The 25,839-nt window shown below is 44.5% G+C and overlaps 2 protein-coding genes across 2 annotated transcripts; both read left to right on the top strand.

Annotated features, from left to right (window-relative positions):
* The first annotated feature begins 185 nt into the window (after nt 1-185).
* Nucleotides 186-11,862, top strand: mtmr6 (myotubularin related protein 6). Its single transcript, XM_084566356.1, has 15 exons — nt 186-374; nt 2,501-2,632; nt 4,934-5,096; nt 5,306-5,463; nt 6,282-6,410; nt 7,162-7,296; nt 7,417-7,549; nt 7,996-8,105; nt 8,233-8,358; nt 8,465-8,514; nt 9,827-9,920; nt 10,030-10,136; nt 10,621-10,755; nt 10,876-11,002; nt 11,178-11,862. The coding sequence occupies exons 1-15, from the start codon at nt 351-353 to the stop codon at nt 11,529-11,531; spliced, it is 1,977 nt and encodes a 658-aa protein (XP_084422482.1). The 5' UTR covers nt 186-350; the 3' UTR covers nt 11,532-11,862.
* A 7,528-nt stretch (nt 11,863-19,390) lies between these two features.
* Nucleotides 19,391-24,825, top strand: amer2 (APC membrane recruitment protein 2). Its single transcript, XM_084566731.1, has one exon. It carries the CDS (start codon nt 19,659-19,661, stop codon nt 21,735-21,737), a length of 2,079 nt encoding a protein of 692 aa, XP_084422857.1. The 5' UTR covers nt 19,391-19,658; the 3' UTR covers nt 21,738-24,825.
* The last annotated feature ends 1,014 nt before the right edge of the window (nt 24,826-25,839 follow it).

Raw genomic sequence — 25,839 nt, forward strand, 5'->3', positions numbered from 1 at the left:
TACTAAAATATATACAAAATGCCCCATTTACTAATACATTATACATAAAATGTAGAAAAAAGAAACAGAGGGTTTAAATTACGGCTATGGAATCGGCTGCATAGCTAGCTACAAAACTTTTATTTTGAAATCCAGGACTTGGCGTGTTGACGTGAGCGCCGTTATGGACGCTGGCTTTACGCGGATGAAGGAGTGAAATAATTGACAATAAACACATATCGTATGCCACCGAAAAAGCAAATGCGTTTCGCGTAGCTGTCGCAGCCATCGTGTTATCAATGATACAGTCATCATCGGAGGGCGTCGTCTGAAGCTTTGCAGTCGCTGACAGCTGTTTCGCCCCCGGAGAAATGGAGCATATCCGTACGCCAAAGGTAGCTAACGTTCCTTGCTAAGTGCAAACGGATGCTATACAGTTAGCATCCCGGCCTTGTCTTTGGGTGATTCTTGTTTTTTTTTTTTTTTGTGATGCTTAAGTGTGTTTTGCCGGATGTCATTGTTTCGGCTGAATGCGTGTGGGTCGGTGATGTAGCACGGCGGCTAACAGGTGTCGCCGGCGGCTAGAAGTGTCAGACGTGACGAGCATCAATGAACTGATTGTTTTCTCCCGTACAACAAATAGCTTCCTCTTTGTAATGTTATTATTCCCACGCCCTGTGGTTCGACTGAGCTCACTATCAAAGAGAGATAGTGAATCTGCCATGATAGAAGCTGCATTAGATCATAATGGCACACTACTGGACCTAACACACACACACACAAACGGCACTGAATGGACGTCAGATAGGATCAGGGTGATCATTGCAGGGATGGCACTGTTTTTTAATATGTATTCTAATAATGCTATCATCTGATCAGTGCGTGCACAGAAAACATACACATCTGGGGTACCTTTCTATGAATCAGCTGATCATCAAGTCACTTACAAGACTTGGGGAAAAGTGAGGATTGCTGCAGTACAGGTCTAGATCTGCCAGCCAGGCCTGTACTGTCAGATAAAATGCAAAGCTGCTGGTGCTGTCTGTGCGGTTTAGACTCCACACAGTGATCAACTGTAAAATGACAGTTAAACCTATTGTTCATGAGCCTATTCCCAACCTTTTCTAGCATTTTTCAGGGTGTTTATCCAATTTTCTGTGACCCAATTTCCGAGCTTTCAGGAAATCGCACATCACAGCAAAGTACACACACGGTTTCTTAGGTTACAAATTATGTGGGCGTGATTGCATACAGACTGGGTGTGTCCACATTGTCTCAAATGTTTGCTTAATTTAACAGCAAAGGGGGGGGCTTTGTCACTTTCCAGAAATTGCATGTTTTATGGGATTACCTTGTGTTTAAATAAACAAGTAGTATCGCACATTGTGTTGGATTTACAAGTAGTACCATGTGGCACGCCGTTTCTGTATTACTTTAGATTGCGTCATTGGTTGGAAAAACAATATATATTTCTTTTTGTTTACGAGATGTATGAGATGTTCGTGCTCCTCTCTTTCCCCTCCGTCACTCATTCACTCGCGGGCACCGCCGACTTCCTGTGTGCGTTAAGAAGCCTGCTTATGACAGAGCTGGTTCCCCCTGGTTGCTGGGAGACGGAGGCGGCATCAGTTGTTTCATCATATCCGAGAGCAGCAGCAAGAAAACGAAAACAAAGGAAGAGGATGTCTGAGTCGACAAGAAAACTGTTGGCCTGATAGTGGATTTTGACTGTCTGCAGCGACAGCAGCACAGTATCAAACAAAAGCGATCAGATATCAGAGTTTGGCTACAGCTTCTACGTGACTAGGTTTGCTGTTTTTTTTCTTTTATGAGAATTGAGCTGTACTCTAATAAAATTGAAATTGACAGGTGCAGGTTGCACACTATGCACACAAAGTCCATTATATCCATTATATGTTGTAACCCAGCCCATACATACTAAAGATAGTTGATGATATATTTCAGAAGGAATATAGGGTAATGGACAATGTGCTCACAATTCTTGGTTCTTCCATAAAAGGAGGTTCTAACCCACTAAATTTATGATAGCTGTCACCCCAAGTTTGTTATTATAGTTGGCTGACTGCAGCTGACTTTGGCCTTGTGTGAAAACTTGTGACTTGAGTAAATATTCTACTCCCAATATTTACTGTCTTTCTCCTATTGGAGGAGCAAGGGAAGGATTGCAAGGACTCTGCTGCACTTTAGCACAGTGTACTGTTCAGTATGGATTGGTTAAAATCAAGTAGCAGGTGGTTTATTCAGTATGGGTGCGCCATTGTTCCGTCACGGTTATCTCGGTACATTTTCCTGTTAACGGAACTGGCAGCCGATAGTGAGGGTTAGTTGGTGTCCCGGCTGGAACCAGCGCCCTGTGCCACTTACAGTCATTTTCTGTCAGGCGTCATTGGCAAGATCCCATCACCCTCCTTTTCACTGCACCCCATTGACATTCAGCCTGAGAAGCAAACCTCACCGCTAACCGCTGATTGATTCCTGGCATGCGTTGGTGTCTTTGCAGGTGGAGCAGGTGCGGCTGTTGGATCGCTTCAGCAACAAGTACACGAATGGCACTTTGTACCTCACAGCCACTCATCTCATCTTTGTGGAGAGCAGCTCTAACAACTCAACCTCTGCCGGACAGGAGATCTGGGTGAGTAGCTCCGGTGGTCACCCCCACACCCCACACCCCACCCAACCCTTTATAGACGCAACAGAAACAGTCGGGCTAGCTGCTTCATTCCTGATATACTGAGGCAGTGCAAGGTGGGTGGATGCATAATAGGTGGACAGCAGTTTTATTGTAGCTACCACACCCAGAATGTGCCAGAAGCAGGTTACTACAATTTTAAGCAAACTAATTGTATCTAATGGCGATGCTCATTTGTTTTTAGCCTACTATTAACTTTTATTACTCAGCAATATATTATTTATGCTCGCTGGAAGGACTAATGCAGTAGCTTCGAGCAAAATCTCTGCTTTGGGTAAAAACCCTCTCCAGAAATTCGGTCTATGACTTTGCAGCTTTTTTTTTTGCCTTGAATAAAAATTCATTCAAAGCCACATATGACCCGTTCTGCAGAAGCTTTCAGCGTGTGTGTGTGTGACGCCGATATTTCCTCCCCACAGCCACATAAAGAGACACTAGTGTGGCCATCATCACACGGGAAGTTTGAAACCCGAGTGCGTGTGTTTGTGTGCGAATGTTGGAGAGAAGACAGAATGTAAAAGCTTGTTGTGTGCAGCAAGAGGAAGCTGGGTAGGGTGACAAAACCCTCAGTATACAGTTGAAAGCGGTCAGGTTAGGTCTATGTGTGCGCATGAGTGTGTGTTTTTTTTTTTTGTTTTTTTTTTACCTCGCATGAAAGACGATCAGGGTTGTAGCATTGTGAAAACTGGGTTATTAATGTCTGGCAGCAATAGTGCAGTGTTAGGGAATGAGGAGGAAATAGAAGAACTGGAATTAGGGGAATAGCGGAACTAGAGCAGTCGCCTGTGAAGGAGAGATTAAGGGGAAATGATCCTTGAGATGTTGTATGTAACAGTCTTGGTTTTATGTGAAGCAATCTAAGCTCACGATTTTAGATTTTACTTCCCATATTGAAGTGTGATGTGTTATGATTCACACAAATCATCCAGTCTCATTTATTTAATTGTCCACTGACTTATTACACTCGACTGAGCTGCACATTAGCACTTTGTGGAGACTGCAGCAGTGACTGGCCTGTGTGAAGTGTGGAAAAAGTTAGCGTGGTTTTAAAATGCTGTGTGCAGCAGAACCAGGGCCATGACCCTCCTCCCCGCCATCCTTCCTGCTTTCACTGCTGAGAAGAGACATTTTTCCTGCTGTTGGCCAGTGTTTGGTTTTGTGCATATTTAGACATGTTTGGGTGCTTTCACGTAGGTTCCAGTGTCCGTGTGTGTGTGTGTGGGGTAAAATCACTCTGTTGGTCACACACACACACACACAGAGAGAGAGAGAGAGAGACAGTTTGTCAGAATGCTACCGCGCCTCATAAAATATTAAAGAGCAGTTGTGTCGCTGTCTGTCTCAGCAGCTGGTGAGATCAGCGTTTTAAACCGCACGACTGTGTGCGCGTTCCTGTTTATGTCTGTGTGTGTGTTCACTGCTCATTACTGATGCTGATTAATGTGCATCTTTATGATTTCCCATGGCTGCGGTACTGAGACTGTGCTCATGAATGTGGTAATGTGCTGCATTTGACATTCTCGCCCTCTATACTTCACGAGCGTTATACAGTTCAAGTTTCTATGCTAATGCACAGCGAGAACAAATGCAAAAGTAGACGAAAGAAAGCAAGGGTTCGCATGGAACCAATCAATTCTAAAAAAGTTAGATGCTGTCAGATACTCTTTATTTGTTCTGATAACAGATCTACACCGATCAGCCACAACATTAAAACCACAGACAGGAGAAGTAAATAACATTGACCCTCTTGCGACAATTCAATGTTCTACTGGGAAACCTTCAGATCTGGCATTCATGTGGACGTTACTTAGATATGTACCACCCACTTAGACCACCAGACCAGGCACCCCCACCCCATACCAATGACACTCCTTGATGACAGCAGCCATCTCCAGCAGGATGCTGCCTGACACAGGCACAAACACAAAAACAGTTTAGGAACAACTATAAAAAAAAAAACATGAAGAACAGCACAAGGTGTTGACCTGGCCTCCAAATTCACTAGATCCCAGACTGATCAAGTATCTGTGGGATGATCCACAGAGGCCCCTCCCCTCAACCCATAGGACCCAAAGGCCTCCACTAACAACAATTCAAAAATGGTCACAGAGATGGAGCATAAGTGAAGCTAAGGCGGGTACCTGACACCAAGGCAGACAGCTTGCAACCAATAAGACACCCACCTCTCACTCCCTTTATTATACATAACATCTACATGACCCGTCCCTCTCTCCTTCTCTGCAGATTTTGCATCACCATATAGCCTCCGTGGAGAAGCTCTCCCTGACCACCACAGGCTGCCCTCTGGTCATTCAGTGTCGTAACTTCAGGGTGGTTCATTTTGTGGTCCAGAGAGAAAGAGACTGCCACGACATCTACAGCTCGCTGCTACGTCTTCTACGGCCAGGTAGGTTTTAGTATGTGTCGGTCCGTACCAAGTTCTTTGATTTGTTTTCTTATGTCTTATAATTGTTCACCCATCCAATCATTTTCCTTATACACACATTCATTTCTATACACATGTCTATAATAATATGTAGTATTTATGTTCTTTAATATTCGTCTTTGTTTAAGATAATGTTTAAGGCATTATCTTTGCTTTTCTTCTCTGTGCAGTAAGCTATGAGGAGCTCTACGCATTCTCCTACAACCCCAAACAAAACGATCAACAGAGAGAGGAAGGATGGCAGCTCATCGACCTCGGGGCGGAGTTTGAGAGGATGGGCGTCCCCTGCGACCAATGGCAGCTCACCGACGTCAACCGGGACTACAAGGTCAAAAGTGTTCTTGACATGGCGAAACAAACGCATATGCTTTCACAGGAGGAGAAGAACAAGAAAATAATCTAGTCATTGTGATGGTATGAACTTGTAGGGATGATATTAGAAGTAGTAGACCAAGGTATCGAGGAAAAATTGATCCTTCTCAGTCAAGACAACGTGCATTGTAACCCAAAGTGTATAAAACCCTGAGAATGTTTTGAACCTTGGTGCCCTCTCTATGTGCCGTAAAACTCCATCTACCACAAAGAAAAAATAGAACTCTATTGTGACAGGTTTACTGATCCATAAAGTCATTTTGCACTGCCAACACCGTGGCTGTATTACACGTGTCACTGTGGCTGTGGTGCAAAATCACATATTTCATTTTTCATTTTGCTTTGTGGAAATGTCGTCCAGACAACCCCGCAGAAATGCTTGGTAGCCACGCCTTATGTTATGTAATAATATGACTATGACTGAACTTCTAGCAATTTTATATGGAGAACCTGGCTAGTCATTACCACATTCTGTATCATGAAGAGATTGCGTATGGAGGTCCAGAAGAGGGCGGTAGAGCTCCACCGTTAGCTTCAGTGCTAAATATTAGCTCTAGTGTGATGGCAAACAGGCTTTCAATGCACAATGTGACATATATCACGAAAAAAATTAAATGTCCCTAAAGAGTAGTGTGTGCCCCAATAGTTTTCTCCTATTCCTGTAAATGTTTCGATTCAACAGAAACCGTTTTTTAGATGGAAAAACAATATTTGCTGATACTCAAAACCACGTTACTGTGTTTGTGTGTGTGAATTTTGTGCGTGGCTTTCCAGGTGTGCGAGACATATCCACGTGACCTCTATGTTCCCATCACTGCCAGTAAGCCGATCATTGTGGGGAGTTCCAAGTTCAGGAGCAAAGGACGCTTCCCTGTGCTCACATATTTCTACCAAGAGAAGAAGGTAATTAAAAAAAAATTCCAGAGCTGGGAGTGGTAGTCCCCGTCGGCCGATTGCTCCATAAAAGAAATTAGATCAGAGGACCAAATTTAAATTAGCCGTCCTGAGGTGACGCAAAAAGAAAGGCCACAGCTTCGAGGCAAATGTCATAAGAATGTGCATATTAGAATATCTATTAACACGTGCAAAGTTGAGATCATTGTCTAAGGTGCTTCTTCAGCTTGTGATTAACAAAAAACATGGAAATCTGCTGGTTACATTGCTTGCGATGGTAATCCTGACCTTTCATTGGAAGAAATGAGAATGTTATGTATACTTAGTTTTATAACACAAGGCTAGAAGGACTCTAAAGTGAACAATCGAAAGATGGGAATTCAATACCTTGTGGAACACAGGCGACACATTTTGATTCTTGAGATTCTAGTAGAACAACATTTAGGTGGAGAAGTCTTGACTGCCGTCTGTCATTTTTGTGTGGGAAAAAAACTGACTCTTGTTAAACATTTGGAACGATGCATGGCATGTCTGTAAAAGCACAAACGATACACGGAACCACATTCATGACATATTGTAAAGATTACTCAGATTCAACCATAAAGTAAAATGTCTAATAAATTACTATTGAATTTTACCTTCCTTGTAATGTTGATGTTATCTTGTTGGATTTTGACCGACTCAATCACGGAGTAGTCATAGGTTATATTCGGCTGATAAGTTATCTGGTTTTTATTCCCGGTTCTGTTAACCCTGACAGGCGGCAGTGTGTCGATGCAGCCAGCCTCTTTCCGGGTTCAGTGCCCGATGCCTAGAGGACGAGAGCATGCTGCAGGCCATCAGCAAGGCCAACCACAACAGCCGATTTGTTTACGTCATGGATACCAGGCCAAAGGTAAGCTGATGACAACACCGTCCCTGAAAATGAACAGACAAGCTTCAGAAACACCTTTGATATATTGTTAAATAAAATTCATCAAGTCAATTATTTTTAATCTGCGTTTTTCTTTTGCAGTTGAATGCGCTCGCTAACCGAGCAGCAGGTAAAGGATACGAGAACGAGGACAACTACTCCAACATCCGCTTCCAGTTTGTTGGCATTGAAAACATCCACGTAATGAGGACCAGCCTGCAGAAGTTGCTAGAAGGTGGAACACATGTTGCTACACACCCCAGCGCACATAGAGAACTGTCATACACCGATCAGGCATAACATTATGACCACTGACAGGAGAAGTGAATAACATTGACCATCTTGTGACAATTCAATGTTCTGCTGGGAAACGTTTGAACCTGGCATTCATGTGGATGTTACTTAGACATGTACCACCCACCTAGACCAGACCAGACATCCCCACTCCATAGCAATCACACTCTTTGATGGCTGCAGGATGCAGCCTGGCACAGGCACACACACAAAAATGGTTTAGGAACAACTAAAAAAAACATGAAGAACAGCACAAGGTGTTAACCTGGCCTCCAAATTCACTAGATCCCAAGATATGCCTGATCAGTGTATATTGCTCATACGAGCCATTACTGTATAATCAACGGTCAGTGTGCAGTTTATGTGAAAGTACTGTATGTTTGTCAGTGATTGGGTCTAGGTCTCTTACCATGAGCGACTATCTGGTCGGACTAGAGAGCAGCGGCTGGCTGCGACATATCAAGGCTGTAGTAGATGCAGCTATCTTTCTCGCCAAGGTATTTCCCTTTCATTCTTCTGGAATTCTGTTTTTAAACGCTCATTAACCCATCTCAATTAGTCCATTGTGCAGTATCTGTCAAGAACTCGCTTTAAATCCTGATTTGCCTGTTTTCAAACCCCCAGGCGGTGACAGTGGAAGGAACCAGTGTGTTGGTTCACTGTTCAGATGGATGGGACAGAACAGCCCAAGTCTGCTCCTTGGGGTCGCTGCTCATGGATCCCTACTACCGCACTATCAAGGGCTTCATGGTACCAGCCGCAAATGGACACATGCTATGATACTGATATTAAAATATAAACTTCTGATATGGGTCTTTCGCTTCAAACTTTCATTTCACCTACATTTGTCTTCCAGGTACTGATAGAGAAGGACTGGATCTCATTTGGTCACAAGTTTGCAGACAGGTAGGGTTTTAAATATATCTGTTTATCAGTTCAGTTTCACACAAAGAAAAATTCAAGCAAACTAAAACCATGTGACAATGTTCACTCCATCTATAGATGTTTGGGACAATAGTAAGAAAGAAGGCCCCCTAATACTGCGAGAGAAACATTGTTATGCAATCCAATGTGGATTAGTGGCAGAGCTGGCGTTACCTCTAACTGTGTAATTATCTGGGCAATATACCTGGGAAAACATTATCAGCAGAATTGCTTCACATTTGGCACACTGGTGCCTTCGGTTGACTGAGCAGAACAATGGAGTTAATGGGTTCAGTCGCCAATTAGCACAAACTTAAATTACACCTGGTAGGTTGAGTCACCACAAATGTACCACATTACAGTTAATTTGGGACCGGATCAAGACTATTCTAGGAGTGGTTGTGATTGTACAAACCCAAGCAACAACTACTGTCTTCACGGCCGCCCAAACAAAGGAGTCTGAACAGGGCTAAGCACACTTGTTTCTATTCAAGTGGATTTAATACCCATCGGTATTAACATGCTTCCTGACTGATATGATCACAAAAAGGGAAGTTTGAGGTACAAGTGCGAATGCACTCAAGGTGCATTGAGATCCTATCACTCAGAACACATTTGGAGATGGTCGTCTTCATTGCTTTAGTAGACTGAACAAAATATTTCCTTACTTTTTAAGCACAGGTGTCAAACATACAGCCCGCGTGCTAATAGCGGCCCGTCAGAGGGTCTAATCTGGTCTGCAGCATGAATTTGTAAAGTGCGAAAGTTACACAGAAGACTGCAGTTTTTCAATGAAAATAATAATGATATTCCAAATGTGTCCACTGTTTGAGAAAAAGAAGTGGACAGAACACAACAGTAGTACCCAAATTGCACTACTTTTCTTAAAAATTTAATTTCTTTTTTTAACGATAGTGTATTAAATGTAAACATTCTCCTAACTTACTTCTTTAGTTCTTCTTTGCACTAAAACAAATGTAAAAAGTCTGGAGTTGTCGTAACTCATAGGTTATTACTCTGTTACGTAGTGGCGCGGCCCGCTTGAGATCAAATTGGGTTGCATGTTGCCCTCAAACTAAAATGAGTTTGACACCCCTGTTTTAAAGTATGAGGATACTTAAAATGATCTAAAAGTGGTTAGTCCATTCTACTTTAACAGAGTCCAGCAGGATCTTCCAGTTGCATTTTCCACTTTTCCACATAGCTATGTACACATTGTGATTACTGTATATTGATAGAATCGTTCTATACATGTAGTATTTAATATTACTTGGATATTTATCTAAACCTCTAGGTGTGACCAGTTGGACGGGGATCCAAAGGAGGTGTCTCCTATCTTTACTCAGTTCCTGGAGTGTGTCTGGCAGCTGAGTGAGCAGTTCCCACAGGTGTGTTGGGAATGTGGCAGCTTGTGTGGCATTTGTTCTGTCTTACCATCACAGATCTGTGTCTTATGAATTCATTTGACGACACCTTTCTCTCTCTCTCTCTCTTCAGGCATTTGAGTTCAGTGAGTGGTTCCTGCTGCAGATCCACGAGCACGTCCATTCCTGTCAATATGGAAACTTCCTCGGCAACAACCAGAGGCAGAGAGAGGAGTTGCAGTAAGTCTGACACGCTTACGTTTTTTGGGTTACACAGTTGTTTGCTGTTTCTGTCTTTGGAAATCTATTGGCTTTTTAAACACAGCCCTTGCTAACACATTACTTGATTCTATGAGGATAGCATCTTTAATCTGTGTATGAAAGCGGGAAGAGCTCTGTTGACCAAGCGCTTATAAATTAATCAAAACTGTGTGGCTAACTCTCTAAAGCTACTGTATATTATGCCCCACCTATAAACCTGTAAATGAGGACCGCCCAAAATTCCTTGTGTGCAAATAAACTTCTCACTCTGGATGATTAGGAAGCCCAACAAACATTTCCACGTGACACCATCTAGTTCATCCCTGTTATATTAGAATGCATTTCTTCTCACTAGTGTACCTAATGAACTGGCAGGAGAGTGTATGAGCATAGATATGTGATATTCAGCAAGCTTCCTGTGTGTGAAAGTGCAACTTAAGTTGGGTGTTTTTCTGCGTTTCAGGCTGAGAGAGCGGACTCACTCACTTTGGGCGTATCTGATGAGCGAAAAACAGAACTACTTGAATCCGTTCTACAGCCCCGCGTACTGTGAAGCGCATCCTGTGCTGGAGCCCTCCACTCTGCCCTACAACTTCAAGTGAGTGCAGCCCTCCTCGTCTAACCTGCGCTGCTACATATTTACATTGCTGTGCTTTAACTGTACTTGTGCGTCTCCCCTATACAAATAATTACCTACGCATTTGTGTTTGCCCCCAAGGTTCTGGAGGAACATGTACCACCAGTTTGATCGGTCCATGCACCCACGTCAGTCCATCCTCAAAACTATTCTGACACTGAGAGAAAACAGCCGCAAGGCAGAAAGCACCGTGCAAGCACTGGAGACTGTGAGCTCTTTATGTATTAGTAGCTTTTAAGTTACATCATGGCTGTTACGTTGGACATAGCTGCCCTCATATACAGGACAATCCTCCCCAAAAACAATTTTATTGCGTAAAAGAAATCCCAAATTATTTTATTGATAAGCTTTCTCTGTTGTCTTGTCCTGCTCTTTGCATTCAGAGGCTCCAGCAGCTCGGTTTGCCCCCCGTTGCACCCTCTGACCTCCCTGCACCGCCTCCCACAAGAGATCAGCGCTCCGGGACCCTCCCACCACGTCCCGACTCCCTTATCCTGGGCGCGCCCATCAACCACAAAGAAGTGCAGCGCCGCGTGGAGGAGGAAGAGGAGGAGGAGGAGGTGGGCGAGGAGGCCACGGAGGTCACAGACACCGAGCGGACAGTAGAGGGCAGCAGCGGCACTGAGAGCAGGAAGCAGAGCTACGGCGAGCTGGAAGGGACATACAAGAACGAGCTGGCCAAAGAGGAGCCAGCCGTTGTCAGCCTGGAGTTCGGCGTGGCACGGATGACCTGCTGAAACCAAGCAAGAGGGATTGTGGGATACTGAGGGACAAGCGGCTGAGTGAGAGGGCTTATAGAAAGCGTGTGCGTGTCAAGAGGAAGCTGCCGTTCTGTATGTGATTACGTGCTGATTACGCAAGGGTCCTGATTGGGCCGAGTGGATGGAGTTGTATGTCTGTATAGTCTAAATCTCTATGGAAAGCCTCATTATAATGTCATAAACGGCGCCTATAGTGGAAAAAACAAGCTTGTTTTTTTTTTTTTTTATGAATGTTGAAAAGCACTATAGAAAATCCATGAATACAATAAGAGAATAAATTCATCAAATGAAAAAAAAAAAGTCTTTGAATTTATTCCAAAGTATAATTTTGAAAAACATGGCCTTAATGTTCTTAACGGTTGACACGAAAATCACATTTTCTGGCAGTAGGAACATTTCATTTCATCCAAAGGCCTGAATCCGACCTAATCTAATGTCGTCGAACTGGTTTTGCTCTGATCTGACCGATTTAAAAACCACATCAAAAACAAGAGCGCTAACATTTGCATTGGAACAAAACTTGTTTACTTCAGTTCACTTTATTTCTTTTAGGTTCACCTACAGTTCAGACCACAAGCATTTGGGCAACTGCACTTTCTTCTTGATTTTTAGTTAATTATTTTAAATAAAATAATGGACACAGAAGGATATATTAAAAATTACACATCTCGCATCAAGTTCTTTCAATACTGCCATGCATATATTCAAGATTTTTACGTTAAATATGCTCAAACTCAGAGTAAAGAACGCACATTGTGTCAGCTGTCAAAATACTCTTAAGTGTGGACTGTGTTTAACTGGTGCCGGGACAACTGAAGAGGTTCAGCTGTCAACGGACGCCCTCATTGATCATCTAATCCCATTTTACCTCTCACATTGATCATTTAATCTGACTTACTAATGCACATTGATCCCCAAATCCCATTGGTCGTATCCCTCTGCCGTGTCACTGACTTATTATTTATGACGGCTGACCCTGATCGGGGTGGTGGTGGTGGGTGTGTGAGGGTCAGCGGGTCCGCTTAAGTGTCGACAAAATGAAAGGCGGCCCTAAAGCTGAGTGAATCTGTTTTCAGGTTAAAAAAGTTTATTTTTGGCGCGGTATACTTCGGAGCAGAACATTGTTGCACACTCTTACTTTATCTGGGTTAGCTTTGCTTAGGAGACTCTGAGGATGTGATGTGAATCTAGGCCAGAAGTTCACATTTATATTTGGGCCAGACTGTGTTTTGGCTCAAGACCGTAATAATTCTGTCGTAATTCCAGACTACGCTTGTAACTGTGCTTCACATCAGAGCTCAGAGAGGATTTGATCGTCACTAAATTAGATTTCCTGTACGAGCAAGCATCTTCCTCAATCAGAAGGGGGACGTGCAAAACGAGGATTTCAGGTTATGTAGAGTTGACGGGAGACGTGTGTGTGTTATTGCTATGCAAACTCTGTTCATCCTGCCGCGAGCAAACAGCAGTCAGCCAGCTGCTAAATACTTTATGGCACTGGAGCTGCCAGCAGTTCACTTCACTGTCTTGACATGCTGGAGGAATAAATGCAGTTCTGTGCTTGCACACACGTTCACACAGCGGTCAAACAAAGTGGCCATTGGCCTCAGACAAATTTGTGTCTGTAGGCGAATAGACGAGTCATTATTCATCAGTAACAACTTGGAATAAAGACGGGCTGGCGTTGCAGTGTGATGCGATGAGTATACCCCCTCCAGAGCTGTCTCCAAAGCTGCATAATGTTGCCCACACAAGTGAAAATAGGATTTCAGCAAGCAAGAAAATTATTATTCACATTTTTTGTTTCTCACAGTTTCACCAACTTCTTATTCTTTAATTCAACTTCATCGACCTTTTTAAAGGTGATCAGATCAGTCATTTGAATAAATCATTAAGCTGTTAAGTGTATTTAATAGTGTGGTTAAAGATGGAGGGGCTGGGGCCAAAGGGTCAGTGCTTCATATCCCAGGACTGACAGGAAGACGTGCAAGAAGGGAGTGAATAAGCAGCTGTTTTCCCCTCAGCATCCACGGCCTATGTGCCTTTGAGCAATGCATCCCTTGCTGCATGTGGCGGCCCGCTGCATTTTGTATGTGTACTTTACTGTACAAACGAATGTGCGTGGAAATAGTGATTTTTAATTGCTTTGGTATTAAATTATTAATTCAAGTTGCAATTTGAGAGCAATTTGCTGCGTTATACCTTTGAACTGACACATTCACCACTGTTTGGAATATTGTAATCAGGTTAATGCACCTCCGGCCCTGGCTTTACTCTGCGTTAAAGGCCTTCCTGTAGCCTACTTGTGCATATTACCTTACATCAAACATTGAAAAGCCTCTTCCACAGACAAGCTGCAGAGGGCTCTCCCAGGGCTCTGAATCATTCAGATGAGTACTGCACGCCATGCTGGTGGAACACTCGTTAGGACAAGGAGGAAACATTGCACTTACTCGCTAACCTCATATATCTAGCATCTAAGCAAAATGTCTACATAAGCAAATATGCTGTATTCATGCACACACACCATACATAGATTGCTTGGCGTTTGTATCTCCTACTTGACATGAAAGTGCATTTTCATGTGACATAATGTATTACTTATAGGGTGCTGTAGTTGTGCAGTGTTTTGGACCATGCAGGGATATAAAATATGTCAGTAGCATTTATTACACCTGTTCTCCATCACAAGAGACGCAGCCTTTTTTAAGATTTAAAATCACACCAAACTGGTCTACAATTAGTGCACTGCATGTGCGTCAGACTGTTACAGAACGGCAAATACGGTCGTAATAAAGCAGCCTCCGGGGCTGAAAAATGGACAAAGAAAAAACAAAATATTGCAGTTCCTTTAATGGCCACTTGGGGGCTGTCTCCACAGTCAGGTTTACAACAAAAATAAACATGATTTCATTGGCTTCTGGATGCCAAAAGCTGCAGTTACGGCTTATGTTACCATTTGAATGTCAAGCGTTTTGTGTACACAACGTCGTATGTCCTAACCACAAGCTCTCGAGTTGCAAGCGCTTGAGAAAGCAAGGTCAGGCAAAGTCAGGCACTGCTAACGTGGCTGGAGCACCACACTGAGCTTTGAAACTGCTCTCCAGGAAACCACTGGTTGATAGTATGGAAGTCGTGTTGACTGGTGTAACTAACAACATTGGTGATAACACGATTACACAATCTTGTCCCAGACAGTGAGCCATGCCAGTGAGCTAGCATGGCAGAGAGCCATTATAACACCAACTAAAATTAGATAAACTTTATTGATCCACAAGAGAAACTGCTTGGTCACAGTAGCGTAGTTGCACATAAAAAACACTCTTAAGAACCAGAAGTAAAAGAAAGATTAAATAAAAATAAAATATAAGTAAAATCTAGTAAAATCAGATAAAAATATTATAAGCAAAAATGTCCAGAATTAGGATGTGAACAAATGTACAAGAAATACATAGAAATGATAGTAAGGTGCAATAGTGTCCATTAACATAAATAACATGGGGTTATCTGTTACAGAAAGGTGAGTTGTTGTACAGCTGGATAGAGTAGGGTATGAAAGAAGTCCTGTAGTGTTCACTGTGGGAGCGGAACAGGATCAGTCTGTTGGAGAATGAGCTCCGCTGCCCCTCTATTGTCTGGTGTAGTGGGTGAGATGGATTATCCATGGAGGAGAGTTGTTCGTCCAGAGTCCTCCTGTCCCTCACTGAGACAAACGTCTCCAACTCACTGCCAATAACATGACCAGCCTTTCAGCCAGTTTGACTTGTCATGATAGGGAAACCACCGACATCTGACTTATGCATTCTGGCAGTGGTTCCCAAAGCACCGCTAGCATAGCATGGAGGGGTTTGTGAGAGGGTTCCCAGCTAAATGTACATCGGAGAACCCAACTTCCAAAGCAGAGACAAGAAAATATGACAAGGCATATATCGCCCCCAGTTTCCCCAGTACAGCGGTGGGTAACAAAGAGAGACCACAGTGTGTTGTGTGTCTAAAAATATTGGCTTCTGACTGTTTGAAATCAAAAACGCTTGCAGAAAAACTTTAGGAACCACTGCCTGACTGGGACATTAAATGGAACTGAGCTATTATTAATACACCTGTGCTTTCCCTACTCAAGTCAGAATGTCTGTCATGATGACAAGTCGGACTGCAGCGCAAAAACCTTTGTTGAAGTCGTTGACACCTCACTTAACTTATGAGTTTATTTGATTGGTTTGACGAATAGGAAAAAGGTTAACATTGCTCATAGAGACACTGAAGTCCTTGGAATGTAAAAGTGATTGTGTAGTCCGTGCTTAAACAGTTTAATCACAGTTAGCACCAGCCTCCCTGTTGATTACTTAAATAAGAAAGGAACTCAGGCGGTAATCCTGAAGGTTTATTACTGTACACACAAATGCGGACACGTGCGCACACTATAGCTTAGCTTAATCCAGAGCTGGAAGACCCTCTGTCCTGGAAAAAAAAACCCTGACCCACAGGAGGAGTGAGGACAATGAGGAAGGTTTTATGGTTCCTGGAAGGTTCCTGTGCAGCAAACGGCTTGGTTTGTTTATACAGTGGTCACACCTGCACATCGTTTGCGCTGTTAATCTTTCACTGATCTATTGTTTGCGTCCGCTTGTACCTATTTCTAATCCACTTAATGCCCACTCATAACTCATGAGGACATTGCTGTTTGCATTGCTCTCACCACTGAAAAGATCATTTGGAGGCATCGGTGATATTTATTAAGTCTGGCTAAAGAGTACACCAGTACTGTGCAGGGGCTGAACGTTGAATCGCGCCTACACCCTGGCAGATGTCTTTTATCTGCCGAAGATAAAACCCCCTGTTTATGTTACTGACAGGGCGTGTGATTTAGTGTGGATTAGCCCTGTGAGGCAAGTCCGGGCAGTTAGCTGCGCTAATGTAAATTTCAGGGCTCAGTAAAGTGAACGTCGCTCAGTGAGACGTTCTGTTTGAGCATCCTGTATGAGTGCACCAGGCAGTAGAAGCTGAAGTTACAGTGTAAACAGGAAGGTGGCGAGGGCACAATGTGTTTTTAGCGTGGCGATAACATATTGGTTTCACGACTTGTTGTGTTATGTTGAGACACGGCTGGTGACTGTGACTACCGAGACACAGGTGTGCTCCACTGGGACCAGTCTTGGATGATAAGGATGCAAGCCTCATTAAAGCAAGACAATTACATCGTCATTTCTTATCTTTAGAGTGAAGAAAAAAAAGAAAAATGCATTTATTTTTCTTTAAAAATATTTGCGTCTCTGGAAGGTTTTGCCTAGGAGTGGCTGTACACTCTCATTTCATTTGCAAATGAGGATATAAAAAAAGAAACTGGCTGCTTTTGCACTTTTAAGTTTTTTATCACTTGATGAGGAAGCACTAACCTGCGTATTTATCATACTACTATCAAATAACCCATTCATCCATCCATCCAGACTTCCTTCAGCGGTTTTTCCCTCTGCCACACACGCACGCAAACACATGCACTTCATCCATATTTGCACACTGAGGCTCTTTGCTAGCAGAGTTTTAAGAGATGTTTCGCAGCTACCGTACATGCACACTGCAGTTGCATGCACTCAAACGCAGTTGTAACAGGCAACACAGTGAGAGTAAGAGATGCACAGAGAAAAGATGTCCTCTAACTGTCCCACTTAGCGCTGAGCCTCACTCAAGGGGCTGAAATGGGAACCCTATTTAGACAGAGTGGGGGGATGATATGGGTGTGTGCTTCTTCTGTTGCATGTGTGCATGTGTCCGTCTTCTCCTTCGCAGTAAAAAGGCAGGTTGGGAAGAAAGCACATGTTGCGCGATTTTACAAGCACCAACCTGACTAGATTGACTTCATACCTTGTTGTTTGCCCCAAATCAACTCAGCTGCAAGACTGTATCTGTGTTATACGAGCTGAGGGGTGTATGTGAACGCTCTTGAAATGGAATCGTGGAATATATTAACACAGTCATATTGTTGTGTGCTTTGCTTTAATAATTTACTGATGTTCGAATGGTTTAAGTATCGTAATGATGCACATTTCCACCATAAGAGCTGAGCACAATCCTTTGTCTCCTCGTGTGATAACTGAACCCACTCATCAATCCACCAGCCATCTGCCGCTCAGAGTCAGATTCAAGTCCAAGCAGCAGCCAGCTGACCTGCTAGAATGGCTGCAGGGCATTCTGCCTGAGTATCTGATGCACCTGAAAACCTGCACGCTGGGTGATTGGCAAGCAGAGCGTCTGGGTGACTGACTGGTGGGATGAGCGGACAGATTATCTTTCTGACTGGGGGAGAGCATAAGGAAGATATGCTTCGCTGCTCCACTCTGGGGAAGCCCTCCAAATGTGTTGGGTGTGGGTGTGAGCATGTCTGTTGATGTGTGGGTGGGTGTGTGTTGCCTTGGGCTCATGAATGCAGACATTGTTTGATAGCAGTGGGCTGGAAGAGGAGAGCCCGTGCCCACAGCAACCGAGAAGGAGGAGGAGGAGGAGGAGGAGGTGGTCGAGGAGAGAGACGAGCAGGAGGGGAGGGAAGGAAGGAGGGGAGAGGAGGTTCGTAAGTGGGTCGGGGGTATCGGGGAGACTCATGGGGGGTTGGGAGGATAAAATAGGCAGTTAAATGAGCACACACGGAGGATCACATGGAAAACAGGAGAATGATGGGTGAATCTACAGCATATAGTTTGAGATACAAAATGATCATTTATTGGCAGAATAATGTAAAGAAACACTCTTTCACTCATTTAAAACCTCATTTTATACCTTTAAAACGTAATAAACAAACGTGAACATTTGCAGAAACTCGTTTCGAGCTACATTTGCGAACAGAAGTGACAAAAAGCTGTGACTCCGCAACAAGTTGAAACACCACCTTTGCCTCCAGTTATTGAACAATTACACGCCCACAGAAACTCGGCTGGTTGCCAAGCTATAGCTAATGGGAAAATTACACTGTTGGCTGCATGAACTGGTAACTCACAGTCACAAACACAAACAAACTTATGGTGACGGGAGGACAATTAGATGTGTTGCCATGCTCCTCAGATAACTGACCCCCGTACGTCCATATGGAGGAGGACTCCACGCCATATGGTCTATACAGTGTGTCTGGCCCAAACTGTATTGCAGTGTGTGTGTGTGTGTGTGAAATATTTTTTCTAAATCCATATCCCAGCTTAAGCCAACTCACACTGTTGATCAGCAGGTCTTGTCTTTGAGCTCCCTAATTCAGGCCGCTAATACATTTGTTTTGGTTGTCAGTTCACACTCATGTGAGTAAAAAAAAAAAACATGTGGGCGAAGCAGCTGATACCGAGATAAATCTAGCCACAGGTATCACCATAAAGAAAATTAACATATGAAAAAGTTTTCTGTACGGCATAGTCTGCTTACTCTTGCTCTATATTTCCTCACCTTTATGGCCTGCACACGTATAAAAATTCAAATGAGTTCGGCCTTTGTAATTAGCCATTCCCTGTCTAACGACCCACTGAGTAAGCTCATGAAAACATATTTAACTCAGGTCTAATCCGTCCCAATAAATCAGTGGTTGCCAAACACCGTGGAACAGCACACACACACACACACACACACACACACACACATAGTGATTGAATCAGTGAGGGTTTGAATAGTGGAAAGAAATAAAGCAAACAGTGCATCTGTGACAGGCAAGGTGGAGGAAGAGGATGGGGGGAGGGAGAGAGGGAGGGGAGGACAGACACTGGCGCCCCGCCAACATTGACGAAAGCTGCTTAGCCCACCCAGTTGCCATGGATACAGCGAGGAGCAGCACTCAGCATGCATGTGTGTGCCTGTGTGTTTGTGTGTGTGCGTGAGAGAGAGAGAGAGAGAGAGAGAGAGAGAGAGAGAGAGAGGAGGGGGAGACAGACAGAGAAAACCAGCAGGCAGGCGTTAGAGCAAGTCAGAGTGGGAGTGAAAGAGCAGGAGACAGCAGGGTGGAGGGAAGAGTGGGAGAGAGAGCGAGAGAGAGAGAGAGAGGGTGAGTGTATGTGTGGCCAGAAAGAGAGAGGCTAGAAAGCCAGCTAGAGTGCTCGAGGGAGACGCGATAGAGAGGGAGCAATAGAGTGCTAGATAATGGAGGTGCAGTCGGAGTGCGTGGAGCCTCCAGTGGCTCCTCAGTGTGACCCCCAGCCTACAGGGAAGATCAACAAAGCTGCCTTCAAACTCTTCGGAAAGCGCCGCACCGGCTCTGGAATGGCCAGCTTCTTCTCCTTCAGGAACAAAGGGGCTACAAGCAACGGGAATTCTGACAATGGGAATTCCTTGAATGGGAACAGCTCGGCGGCATCGGTGGAGCTCGTGAGGAGCAAAACCCACGATGGACTAACGAGCTCCAACAACGATGCTGATGGACAGAGAGGGGAGGGGCTTAGCAGCCTGGAGGCAGGACCGGTGAGGTCTCTGAGCAAATCGCTAAGTTTCTTCTCTCTCCTCCGACGTGGGAGCTTCAGGTCAAGTGAAAACGGAGCGTCGGGGCTCTCCAGAAGAGGGAGGGGCCTGAAGGGCTTCTTCAGCAGCATGCGATGGAGGCGCAAAGACAAAACAAACGAAGCGGAGGGGGAAGAGGTGGAAGGTAAGAAGGTGAAGGATGGGGATGTTGCAGACGCTGAGAAGGTTAAGGATATCACTCTCACCCTTGAGCCTCCTCCGCATCATCACCAAGAGGACTGTGGGAATGCAGAAGCAGCACCTAGCCTCCAAGAAGCAGAGACTCCCACCACTAGTGTTACCATGACACCCCCACACTGTGTTGCCATGCCAGGGCCATCTGGCGAGCCAGACTCCCCCTTTCCTTACACGCCCACTGACTCACCACTGCGCCCTACCATCCAAAAAGCCAAAGCTTCAATTTCGAGCCTCACCCCCTCCCTCGCTACACCCCCTTTGGATCGATGCAGCACAGGCGACCCACCGTCAGAGCCCTCGGTGGACCGACTCTGCTCTCTCCTCTTCACCGATGTCACATCCCTCAAGAGTTTTGATTCATTGACAGGCTGCGGTGACATTATTGCTGACGCAGACGAAGAAGGCACTGTCGGCAACGGGGGCAGTGGCACTAGCAGCAGTAGCAGTGGGGGAGGAGGGGGAAGTGTGGGAGCGAACGGTGGGAGAACTGTTGTTATCACCAGTACCACATCTCGTGGCTCCCCATCTAAACCCCCAGTAACTTCCCAGCTGACCCAGCCCATGTACTCTGTTTCCCCAATCCCAGCGCCCTCTTCCCTGCCAGCCCGCAACCGGGCAGCTCCTCCTCCGCAGCAGCACCCAGCCGGTAGCGGTGTGGTGGCCTACATGGGCGGAGGGGAAGAAATGGCAAGTCCAGAAGGAGTTGACGACGCTGACATGCAGGGGCTCTGGCACATGCTACCTTCTACCGGAGATAACTCACCAGCATTGCCTCGATCGCATCAGCCTTCGTCGACCACCCCTACTTCCACTTATCCCCCTCACACCAACCCTGCCAGCAGCCATCATCACTCCGCCTCCAGGAGTACAGACAGAAAGATACCCCAGGTAAAGGCACTGGGTTTGAGTAAGATTCCAGTAGTTGGTGGAGCAGCAGGCCGAGCAGCTAAACCCCCTCTCCCTCACGCTCATGGTCGCCATCCCACGTCACCTGGTGAAAAAGAGCCACTTAGCGATGAGGGCTACTGGGACACACCCTCTGCTACGCCTACGGCAACACCTGACGAGAGCGGGCTGCAGCGTAACCAGAAGATGGCCCTATCACGTGACAGCTGCTCCGGAGACCACCTGTATGATCTTTACAATGACCCCGAGGAGGAAGGAGAGGATCAGGGGCAAGATGAAGATCTAAACAGTACTCCCTCGCCATCCACCGAATACAAAATGAGCCCCACCTCCCAAACAACTATCCCTTCCTCCTCCTCCTCGTCCTCTTTCCGGTCAATGAAAGGCAGCGCCAGCCTTCCTCGAGAGTCCAAGATCCCGGTGAGCAACAAACAAACCACTCCTCCTCCTCACTCCGTAAGCCAGTCAGCCCTGTCGTCCGTTCTTGAGGCTGAATCCCCTCCACCAAAGACCCAAGCGCCTGCCCCCGTTCGCACCAGAATCCCAGTGTCCAAGGTTCCCGTTCGTCGTTCTGGAAACAAGCCTGGTGGGACGACCAGAGGAGCTGCCAACAAGAAGTAGTTCCTGTCACAAAAAGAAACGACAAAAAACTGTCAAGTCACTCCTACTAACTTTTGGACTTGAGTGCTACAGTGCCGTTTATGCCGAGCCAAAAGTTTTTTTCCCAGACCAAGAAAAATGTTGAGCTGTCGAGTTAACAGCCTATATAAATTCCTCTCAAATCTTAAAAGCTCTCTTTCCTTAGGTTTTTTCGGCTCACGACAGGCTAGACTAGAATAAGCGGTTTTGTTCATGTGGGAAAAATCACAAGGAGACTCTAAAAACACATGGGTTAACATTTCACGGGCCTCAGTGGAACTTTGGAGGCCGACTATTGACAATCCGCAGACTTGAAATAGACACATTTGCCTTGTAAGTTCCTGGAAAAGCTTATCACCTGCTGACAATTTGATGGCCATTTTGACTGGGAAAAAAAACAACAAAAATAGAAAAGCAGAGCACCTTTTTATCTTTTACATTTTCTTATGGAATTCCACATGGCATAACTCAATTTGCTTGTAAGGACCTAATCTAGTTAATTATTATTATTATTATTATTATTATTATTATTATTATGCCATTTTGTCTAATCTGTAACAAATTACCTCCTAATCCTCTGATTTTAGAGCCAAAGTTATAAAAAATAATAATTTCACAGCCTCCTTATGGTCCACATTTTTAGGATGGTCTTCTTTTGACCGCACACTGATCATAAAACTGTACAAACACTGAAATCTGAAAAACACTTGCGGCTACAAAGCTGCCCTGCAGAATGCCACACAATAATATCTTGTTTTCGGACGGGGACGCCTCGTCTTTTTTGACCGGTTGATATTTTTATTTGGACGGGCTAAAGTTTGCATCTGGATCCCACTTACACTATACTGCACCACCGGACGTACGTCAATCTCTGGGATTTACAACTACCAATGGATACCTTCAAAACTATCGCAATACTCTACCAGGAGGGATCCCTTGCACTGATGCTTCATTCCACACACACACACACACACATTCGAAATGGTACACTTTTATCTCTTGCTCTCTGCATGCAGTGCCACACATCAAGGCACAAAGGTCAGGGAACATCATCTGTTGCTGAAGGATTTTATTTACGCGCACTGTTCAACCTTCAGCACCGTCTTTGTAGCTACACTGGGTAACTTTCTTCTCTAAGGACACATGCACATTTTTATAGCTAGTACTTTCTTCTTTACTGGATTTCATACTGTTTTTATAGGCTCCTTCTTCCTAAACCATACTGCGCGGATCTTAAACTGTGATAGCACCAGATTTCTGTTCTTTTTCTGTTCTTTTCTACGAGCATACTGTACAGGTTGATGTGAGTTTTATGACTAGGAGGAATCCTTTGTGTAAGTCGGACAGTTTTGAAGAGTCAGAGCATAATGCAAAGCTAAGTTTGGAAAGTAATTCTAAATCAGAGAAGTTTTCCTTTTTCTCCTACTGGCTGTTGTACTAATAAACACTGTATGACCTAATTCCAGGAACCACCGCAGCTGTGTGTGAATCTGAATGTAGCTTGACATTGTTATAGGTCATTTTTCAGCATATATGTTCCTGTGTTGGCCTGTTTTCCTCTTTGTCCCTATTTTGTGGGGGCAAGAAAACGAGTGAATCTAACTGTTTTCTAAGTCCCCCGTGCTCTGAAACATGAACACACACTACTGCACAGTGTGCTTAGCCTCGCAAAGCACCACTTGTTTTAACAGTGAGGGGGTGTATTGCAGTCCTAAAAGGCCTTTGTCCGTAATTCAGTGTGACAAGTTACAGGGAGATGATTGTTCCTAGGGCCTTTTTTCATTCATAGGAAAAGACACAGAAGTTCATGCAAGTTTTCTCTACCACGAATCACAAGGGTACCAGTGACACTGAAAGGGTCATACTAGTTTGTGATTGCTTTCCATCTCATTTAGAGTGTAATGATTGATCCGTGACATTGCTCCAGGTTCAAATGTCTTTTCAACCTCTTGTTGTTGTGAAGGGCAAACCGTGGAGTAACATGACTCCAGGTCTGCATTGAGAACATTTCTAGCCACATGAAAGAGGGCAGACAGAGGAGAATGATCGCTTCGGTTTCTCTGCCTGTGCTGGGCTCTTTGTTTGATTTAGGGAGGAGTCATTAGATGACAAATGGTGGTGACAAAAGGTGGTTTATCATTTTTTTATTTAATGCACATTGACTGAATGAGCTAAACCAGCAAAATAAAATCTGGTCATGCTTGTAGATCGGTGACTAAATTCACTGCCCGGAGTCCATGTATTTCAAAATGATATTAATGCTAAGATTAAGAAAGATTGGGGATCTACAAACTGAAAAAGGTCTGATCGTTACGCATTACATATTTAGCAGGTTTTATTCAAAAAGGGGCATCCTTCTCAGCTGATGTAATTTATTCCACGGGTCAAAGTTTGTGTGTACTTCTTTCTCCACCTCAACTATCACATGGTGAAAATGAAAGTTGAACCTTTAGGGTATGTGATCTGTTGCACTGGAATATAAACAACTCCTGAGGCCACCACATACATTTTTTGCAGCCTAATACTTGTCTTTTTCTTCCTGGTTATAAATCTTCATCATCATCATTTGTTGCAATGAAAAGCACATTATGTTTTCCTTTATTTTGTTACCGTCTGACTGTTTACAGTGTGAAATCCTCCCACTTTTTTTGTTTTTTCATTTTCAATGAATAAAACTGTACTTGCGCTGATACGCAGAAGACCTCCCGACTCTTTGTAAGCACATTTACACAATAATGCACGCACATGGTTTGCTTTTGTAATTACAGCAAATGAGATTGATATTGCCTCAGCTCCCTCCCTGTGTCTTTCTACTCCCTCACGCTGGTGGCTTTAATCCCCGAGGAGCAGGTCGGGTGAGAAACAGAGAGGCTTTTGTTGCTGTGCAGTATGTGGCACTTCTGTTGTGGTATCGCACTTGGAGAGAGGTCAGCTTGGCTTGGGAGTAATAGGTAGTCAATAAATTTTATTGATTGCTGAGATGAAAGCCTGATGGATGTGTCATTGTCTGCTGTTGGTCTCTAGTGGGTAAAGATGCATAGAGACGGAGAGAGACGTCTGTTTATCAGACTATAGAGGAAAAAGGATGGTGCCGCTGATTCAAGGAAGGCACATGTTGCTAGGAGAAGCGTATATGTTGTGGTGTAGGTTCGTATGCAGGATTTGGTGCAGTGCGAATCCCCTTTGTAACGGTGCAGCAATTCCCCCTCCCTCTCTACCCGGCTCCCTCTCTTTCTCTCTCTCCCACCCGGTTTCTGCACACTGAGGTTTATGTAAAAGCCTTACGTAAGACCATAACACTCACTTGTACCAGCCCAGCCACATCAAAGCTAGGGATGCTGACAGCGGGAACGGTGCATGCTGGTGCGCATGTGTCAGCTGCTCTCATCCTTTATCTGCTGCGTGGATGCTGGATGCGGACGCCACATTTGTGCCTGTTGTGTTTCGGTGCATAAGTCTGATACAACGCAGAGGATCTAGTTTAGCGCTGAGCCACAAAGCCACCTTATGCGCGCCAGCGAAGACGAGAACAAGGGAGAGAGTCGTGGTGAAAGAGAAAGTGGGAGAATAAGGTTTCTTGCGAGCTTGTGCGGGTTCAGTGCTCGTAAACGAAGCTTCCGTTTAGATGTTGTCTTTGTCTAATTGCCTCGGCTACTTTGTGCTGATACTTTGAGAGTATTGAGTGATTGCCTACTCCCATTATCCTGCAATGCTTTCATTTATACTGGCGCCAGGTCATCAGAATAACTTAACGCTGATCAAATAATCTTCACTCTGTCTGCAGCAGGTCTCTCAGATCCAAGGAACAGCATTTTTCTTTAGGTTAAAGCACTTTGGTGTAGGGTTTCTCCTCTCATTTGACGGACAGTAGGCGTCCCGGCGAATGTGATCTCAACAAACGCAAAGGTCTGCAAGGCAACGGTGTACACACAGGAGCGTTGCCAGTGACAATAAGCTGCCTTGTTTCTATATTTAATGTCTATCCATTTGTATCACAACTCGCCTCAATATCAGCCTTTTAACTCTAACTCATGTTTACACTTAGACTTAGATAGACTTTATTGAGCCACAAGGGAAATTGCTT

This window comes from Chelon labrosus (assembly GCF_963514085.1).
Source record: "Chelon labrosus genome assembly, chromosome: 18".
In the NCBI taxonomy this organism is placed as follows: Eukaryota; Metazoa; Chordata; class Actinopteri; order Mugiliformes; family Mugilidae; genus Chelon; species Chelon labrosus.